The sequence below is a fragment of the Ornithodoros turicata genome, chromosome 4, assembly GCF_037126465.1.
Source record: "Ornithodoros turicata isolate Travis chromosome 4, ASM3712646v1, whole genome shotgun sequence".
NCBI lineage: Eukaryota > Metazoa > Arthropoda > Arachnida > Ixodida > Argasidae > Ornithodoros > Ornithodoros turicata.
This window is the reverse complement of record NC_088204.1, coordinates 69,370,971-69,379,323: the sequence shown is the minus strand read 5'-3', so window position 1 is coordinate 69,379,323 and position 8,353 is coordinate 69,370,971. Positions and strand designations below refer to the sequence as shown.

At 45.4% G+C, this 8,353-nt stretch overlaps 1 protein-coding gene across 1 annotated transcript; it reads left to right on the top strand.

Annotated features, from left to right (window-relative positions):
* Positions 1-1,626: 1,626 nt before the first annotated feature.
* Positions 1,627-7,951, top strand: LOC135393396 (uncharacterized). The gene is made up of 5 exons (XM_064623844.1): positions 1,627-1,799; positions 3,797-3,948; positions 4,028-4,119; positions 4,992-5,087; positions 7,685-7,951. Exons 1-5 carry the CDS (start codon positions 1,695-1,697, stop codon positions 7,834-7,836), a joined length of 597 nt encoding a protein of 198 aa, XP_064479914.1. The 5' UTR covers positions 1,627-1,694; the 3' UTR covers positions 7,837-7,951.
* Positions 7,952-8,353: the final 402 nt, after the last annotated feature.

The window sequence follows — 8,353 nt, the reverse complement described above, 5'->3', positions numbered from 1 at the left end:
GTCAAGCGGCTGCGGTTCCGCAACCTGTATCTTCTCTTTCCTGCCAGCAGCACGCCGGTTTGCTGTTCCTTAACAAAAGAAACCGGCTCACAGGGAGCCCAGGAGGCCCGTATCAAGGAGCAAAAATGACAATGGCGTCCGTAGAAAATGGCATAAGTGAACCTTTCGTGGATAGAACACGTTGCATTTTTCGCTATCGAACCTCTCCTGTTCACTCTTTTGTTCTTGGCTACTCGATAACGGATAACCGATTTGAAAGAATTTCACGCGGTGGTTGTGTAGCAACTATTTCTATGCCATTATTCGCGATTATTTCTCAAAAGTGATGTAGTCTTGCAGACTACAAGGCTAGGACCAAGGTAGCACAACGTGGCACTGCACACGACGAAAATAAATGCAATGTGCAATGCCAAGCTAAAACTGACCCTTCATACGGTTTCCTCTAAGAGTACCTGAACGGCAACGGTTCCTGTAGTAGGCTCCCTCTTTCGAATGGGAGTTCTTTGTATAAATACGGGATGCACCCCACTAAAGAACCCGAAAGTAAGGGGTAGAGCGAGATCAACATGCAGCATTAAGGTCGAGTAAGATAGATTGCTCAGTGGAAGGACAAGCAAACAAGGCAGTGCTCTCAGGAAGGCACGCCAAGATGAAACGTTTCTAAGAACATTTCTGTAACTCCACGGGTGAACGTGTTTGTTTGTGGCATTACCTGTAGTACGCATGTATTAATATGTCATTATACTGTAGGTGCTGTGTACAATGCACACCTGTTACAGAAAACGTTTACCAGGGTTCGAACTCGCGACCAGCTGAGGTGTCTGAGGTGTTATTTCCTGGATTTTCCGTCAGACTTTTCATACGAAAGACGTCACAGTTTCCCCTGAAGACTGCCTACGAGGCATACTAACCCCATCTCTCCAGCACTCCTTCCTAATGTCCTCTCCATCTCACCACGTCTCTATGCTGCTGATAGCCACACTCGCTTCGCGGCGCTGGCAAGGAATTTAAAAAAAAGATAAAGTTCGTTAGAGATAACTGAGCACATACTCATGCTCATCAGTAAAGAAAGGGGTTATAGAAAAAATAGCTGCCTGTTACCGTAACTACGAAACGTATTGGATCGGACAAACCATTAACTGAATATCAGAATGTTCTGAGCATCGTTAAAGCTGTCTGTTTTCACGTGAACCGCAACCACGTAAGGGTTCGGAGAACCTGACATTACTTTGAATCATTTTAATTTTACTGAAATGCCTATGCGTTTTAAACATAACGATCAATTAGGTTCAGATAGCCAAGTTGACCATGCTAAGTGGTCAGGAACAATGGAATGACCTAAGGTAGCTGTGAACCTGAGCAGGTTTCGCGAAATGCGGATGTTTGTGCGATTAGTCCTCTCACATTAGAGTTTGAGTTTGATTATCTAGTCTAGTCTATAGTCTCACATTAGAAAACATGGCGTGATTGAAACGTGCTATGTTCATCGTTATTATGAAATCAACCGCGCCATTGTTCTGTATATGATATTTCACAATATAATACATTTAATTATATTTCACCATTATCAGGTCAAAACGCAATTTGGTTAACTTCCGTTACCATGTCATTTGGTGTTAGACACGTGGTAGCTGGGATGGGAGTATAAATTATGTCGTACATCGGATTGCCGTAGAACCAACTTCTGAAGAACGATGATGTACCTCAAGCCATTGGCCCTGGCGCTTTGTTTCATCGGATGTCAGTATGCTCCCGCAAAAGGAGGAGGAGTTGCTACAGAAAACAGGGACATATTCAAGGTAAGAAGTTTTCTATACCCATAGCGTAATGGCCGAAAGAGGTAGTAAAACACATTATGCGACTTCGGAAAGAGTGACATATGCATTAGTGCACAAACATCGACGATAATGCAAGAAAGTTTGAGTGAGGAGTGCGTTTTAGGACAAAGGGTGACCACTCAGACGGCGAAACACAGGTGATGTAAGCTACGTGGACTAGGTCTGTAACGCAATGTTGAAGTACTACAGTCTTAAAGAAAAGGGTACCAGCTCCCGTGGCATAGTGGTTAGGCTGATCGCTTTCCACGCAGAGACTCGGAGGTGACACGGGTTGAATCCTGTCACCGGCTGTGCTCTCTGAGGTTTTCCCTGGGTTTTCCGAAGACTTTCCAGACGAATGTCGGCACAGTTCCCCCTAAAGTAGGCGCTGGACGCATACCAACCCCCCTGTCTCCCACTCCTTCCTGCTGTCCTCTCTCCATCTGTCCACGTCTGTACTCCGCTCATAGCCACAGTTGCTTCGCAGCGCTAACACGTACAGTAACTCCTTCTTGGGGAGTACACCCTCGTCACATAATTCACTCCCTTTGGAGTGTACAATTACTCACCAGTGGGAGTTAAAGGGAGAGGAGACTGCTTTTTGGGTGTAATTGTACTCTCCAAAAGGGAGTGATGTATGTGCCAAGGAAAATTAGTTCGTACACCCTTTTTTTAAGAGTGTACCACCACTTTCCATGGAGTAAGGAAGAAGCGTGTTCTGACAAGCCCACTGAGTGTTGTCAGTCTTCCTGCAGTAAGAAACATGCCGCGGTGACAAGCTCACAAACGTGTTGTCAGTCTTCCTGCACTAAAAAACAAGCGTATGCAGCTGACGAGATTACAAGCGTGCTGCCAGTCTTCCAACAGTAAGAAACATATACGTGTTCTGCTGACAAGCTTGGAAACATGCTGCAGCATGACCTGCATGTGGGAAGGATTTCCGCTTCGTAATCCCGGTGGATGCGTACCCGTGACGCTCGCGCCTCCTTGAACCCGCAACTTTGAGGGCTATGCGTAGGTAATTGTAAACTAACGAACAGTACGGTGTAAATCCGGTGTACTGTACTAATTATGCGCAGAGAATTGAACACGAACTGTGCTGAAGATAGGGATATTGAACACGGTGGAAGATAGCTTCGACGACTGCCATATTTACCGACCGGGATATTCCCATGACTTTCGTCTCGGTGGGTGATGGTGTCCTTAGGGACACCATCACCCACCTGGGGGTGTCGGTGTGTGTGTGTGTGTGGGAGGGGGGGGGTGACAGCAATATTTTCTGCTTTTCTGGCTTTTCCAGCCTTCCTCGCAGGCATTTCGGTGTGGGGGGATTATGAATGTGTGTGTGTCGTGGGGGGGATTTCTGGGAAAAATCCTGGCTAAAGATTAGGGCATGTCCTTGAGCCCAATTCAACCTGGGCTGGGGAGATGTTGAGAGGAAATTTGGGACCCTGAGTTTACTTTCTTTCTTTTTTTTTTTTCTGTGCGTATTTGCAATGTGATTATATCGATTTACAATGAGGGTGGGGCGTTTCCTGGACTGCTGTGACTGCTCAGGCGATACCGGTGCGGTACTGTGAAAAACAGTGCGTGCAGATGTTTCGTAACAGCAACAAAGGTTTGTAAAAATGAGCGCGACTCATTTTATTCGTCATTATATGGCCTTCTCAACTGTAAAATGTGAAGAGCAATTTAATATCGAACTGCGTATTCTTCCTATTATGAGTTAACTGTGTGATCGTTCGATGGAGCTCGTCAATGTGACCTACTGCGAACCGTCGCAACTTCTTTAATCGATCAACTGGCAAATATATTCAGACTGCTCAGTGCCATGTGGGAATGAATTACGCCAATTATAAGTGTGAACAATTAAACACCATCTGAACATTTATGCCCCGCATTATGATAAGCTTTCGTGCACTTTATGCCACGCACAACAAACTTCACTCTCCATCCGTACTCTTACTCTGTGTTTTCAGACGCTGAACAGGACCAGAGTCTACTTTTTGGTGCGGCGGACATACCAGAGACCTGGAGGACGCAGTGAGTGCGCATATAGAAGAATTCTTCAGACAAATGCAGACCATTCCATTTTGATGATGATGGGCGAGCGTGATAAAAAGGGTGCTTAGTAAGTGAGCGTTCCTTTTCACTCTCAATGTCTCTGTATTTGCTGCATTATATTGTACCTGACCATATCCGCATTTCAGCAACAAGGATAAAGTGTACGTCACCACAAGATTAGGAAGGAATGACGAGAGGAATCATATGAGAGTCTCATATACAGGATATAAGGATCGAGGCAAGTCCACGTGCGAAATCAAAAATGATTATGGTGTTAGGAGTGGGTATAAAGACTCCACCCAGGCCCAACGAATTACAGTTAAATGAATCATACTTCAATTTCTAACACTTAGTGATTCCCCCGTTCGACTAGAATGCATGCTTGCCCGCCTGATTATCACGTACGCTTTGTAATGTTGCGTCCGTGTTTTGACGAATTTCGTTTCATGAGTATAGCGTTGACACTCTACATTAAATAAATTCCGAAGAGAAATAGAATATGGAAAACACTGTTATAAATGAGGTTAGTGTTATTGTGAGGACACTTTCTGTGCGTTTGAGCGTCATGCGGTTTTGTTACCTAGACCACAACATAACGGTACCCGAGCGTTTTGATTTGTCGACAGGTTATGGTAAGTACCAGTCGGCCAGCTCTTTTAGTAGTACCACCACCACCACCGACTATCTGCCATGTACACATGCCCGTAATAGCTTAACCTCTTCACGTGCTGTTTGTGGCACCTTGGTGACCTGAGCCGTGCAATTCATCAACGATGTCATTTCAGCGTTTATTAAGCGTGCGATTGAGAAAACCAATAGTGCCCTTACAGAACCTGAGGTCATTGATACTATGCAGCGAAGCTTAAAAGCGATTGTCCCACCAGTACTCGAGAAGCATCTCCATTGGAGTATCACACACAGTTCGAGTTTCCCGCGATTATGCGATCTGCACGTGCGTATTTCCAGAGCGCACCCGACCACCGCGTTTTCATGTGCTCCGACGCTTATAACATGTTCTTCTTCGCCCAGTTTTAAAGATATTATTGTGCCAAACTCTATAACCAGCCGTTAATAAGGATTTGATGCAATATTATTTCTCCCAAAACGCAGGTGTCGAATACAAAATGATATATGACGACGCAGACGGCTGCAGCATTTTCAAAGTGATAACAGATGAGCGAGAAGGTCCTAGGCTCGAGGCTGGAGGTAGGTGCGACTTCAAAAACAGCTATTGCCACATCCGCTAATCTCTCAGGTCGGACTTCGAGACGTCAGGGCTATCATGAGGGCGAACCATAGTGAATTGCAGCAGGGCATACGGACCAAAGACTCGTGGTCTTTCTTAGCACAGGTTACACAAATTGTGTTTCGTGGACGTGCAATACCCGATTTTATTTTCTTTATTTAGTTGCAAGTTAAGACGCCAGAACGTATGTAGCTTCCAATCATGAAATTTGTGCACCCAACACTTTAACACAGCGCATGACAACAGCACAAATAAACAAAATGCAAGCAAGCTGGTTTAGGCTCATATTGTTAGTAACATTTCCATGAGTCAGGGGACACATTAACACAATTTGTGTTTGTGGTTTACCTGTGTCCATAGCTCCCCATAGTCTAGGAAATGTTACCAATAATTAATATCTCAGTTCCTTTTGAGCAACTGTTTACTTCCTTAAAGCATATTCAGATGCATAACCTGTAAATGAGTAGCGTGGTAGAGTTATAGTTGTTGTGTAGGAAATTTTTCTTTCGTAACGTGGCGCAATGTTGGTAAAACTCGGTTTTCCGGACATGTGCGCAGCTTTACCGCGGCAGCATTTATCGCTCCCGCGTACTTAAATCAGGATGTCGAACCGCAAAAAATACGGGTTCGGTTCGGGCTCGGGTTCACGTTGCTTGGATTTCGCTCCAGTTCAGTTCCGGTTCGGTCGCGCCAAAAATCGAACCGGTTTGCAAACCAGTTCGCAGCCCTGGGCCGGTTCGCGAATCGGTTCAACGCTTTCGTTTTATATCTCCCATAAAACTGCTCTTATCAGGAAATGCGTGGCTAATAGCTTATTGCTGCTGTCTGTATTGACGTTTATAGAGGCCAGGTGCTCCGTTTAGCGAGAGAAAGGAGAAGCGGATGAACACTTGCAAATAGCGTCCACGCTGATGAAGCGTTGTAGTCCTGCGACTATCTGTTCCCAAAATCGCTTTGTTCACACGCACAGCGCGAGCATGATACACTTAAAAGAAGCCAATAACGATGGACAGCATTTTACATGGACGACAGTACTTAGCCGACACACCGGGTTCGCAGTGTGAATCGATCTGAAACCGTACTGAAGCATGTCGAAAATAAACCTGCCAGCCTTGCTCTGTCCGAGCCCGTGGTCCGAGCTCATAGCAGTGCACCAGTTAATCCACAACACAAGGCACTACGAATAAGCGGGACTGTAGTTATTTTACAAACCACCACCAATATCATACAGGCACCGTTCTGCGTATGCTCCTTCTCCACTTCTCATGTTTCTGACTTGTTTATTATGACTGCTCACGTTCAAAGGGAAATGTTGGGCGCTTGCTTAATCACATATTCGTCCTATAGAGCTACACAACTGGTCTACGCCATTTCTGCGTTACTCGGTGGACGATGGCTGGCCACTTACCTTTGAGCAAATAGAGGAGTTGCTAGTAGAGGACGGCCACGTGGTCTGCTTTGAAACCCCGAGTTTGACGGAAGAGCAGACACCGCAGCGAGTGCGTGGGGATCTGTCCGCGATCCTCACAAGGACAACTGCGCTTCAACATACAAAGACGCTGAAAGTACACTTGCTTTGCGTCCTCGTTTGACTGCTAGGTGAACATTTTGCGAAATCCATTTTATGGAGAACAGCGTGTCCTCGTCCGGGGATTGAGAGACACTTGAACTCTTACGCTCACTTTTATATCCGAACCGTTTCGTTGCGAGCCGGTTACCGCTATTGTTATTTTCCGGTTCTGCTCCGGTTCGGGTTCAACAGTGTCATGAAAATTTCGCTTCGGGTTCGGGTTCGGCTCTGGCAAAAAGAATGGTTCGGGTACGTTTTTCGGTTCGGTTCGACACCCTGGTTTAAATGCTCAAAACACCACGGTAGTGGCGACATTTATTTTATCGGTGTCGATGACAATGTGCCGTGGAGGTGGATGGGAGGGTTTAGGCATATTGTACATCTGGTCTCAACTGAATGCCTTCTCGATCAACATCATGCCACATTGACAAGCGGCTCACTTGACATTAAAAATACACAAACTACCAAACAACAAATCGTTTTGCTCAACCTAGGTGCACTGGGACAGGCAGTCTGATTTAGTCGTGACTGATCTCCCCCTTTTTTTTTTCTTCTATCCATCATCATCACCGTACATAGCGTTGGAGCTATGCTACTGTACCGTTCCGGCTTCAATTTCAGAGAGATTTCCTAGTTTATGGTTGGAATGAAAGGCGAGGACCGGCGCTCACTAGTGAAGCGTTCAGGCATACACTGTACGTGCATCTTGAAGTCACTTTTTTGACAGATGAAATTTCTGCAACGCTAGGTGTACTTCGACTTTTTCACGACACAAAAATGGTCCAACAGGCCTACAACTCAAGATGCCAGTATAGGCGCGAAAGGGTATTATAGAAAACATTTGGACGCATGGATCAAACCAGATGCCTCATTAGTTTATGATTGATATCGACCACCAACATGTTTTTCAACATGTGTTCAGAATTGATGGGCCTCTCGTAAAGTGATGAATCACTAATTAAATGTTTCCGTCTCTTTTCTTCCAAGAGTGTGAAATGTGGGCTGCGAAGAAAGTAGCAATCAAAATTAGATCCATTTCTGCCTGCGAAGTCGCCTACTCGACACTTTGCAAGCCAGACACCAAAAAAGAGGACACACCGTATTTGAGCACCTGCACGGATCCACCGGCTAGACTGTAACCTTCAAGTCTTACACCCGCTTGCTGTGACGACAGTCGTTCCAGAAGGGTTTGAAGAAAGCCTACAATCGGCACCCCTTGTCGGTTTTCATTCTTGAATAAACAAGCTGTAACAAACACTCGCACGCAACGCTTGTTTTAACACTGACTTGTCTGGATAAGCGGCAATGGTGGAAGGTCGTTGTGCCAGGTGAACGTTACACGAGTAGAGCTTAGAGCACTCTGAGTCAGTAGCGAGCAAAGTGGTAGTGTTTTACAAAATGCTGTGGATTTAATTAGGAGCCCTGGCAACACATTACCCTGACCAATATTGGCCCGACAGCGGGAATCCCGGTCCCATATACGTATCATCGAACGAATACCCTGAACTCTTCCAATAATGGGTAAGGCATGGGAATATTGTCCCAATGTCGCCAGGAACCCAGCAATATTAACTGCAAGTGGAAAATATTCACACTATATTATATTTAATAAGCCTTATAAGGAAGCGTAAATAAATATAGCCCCTTCGTAAGGCT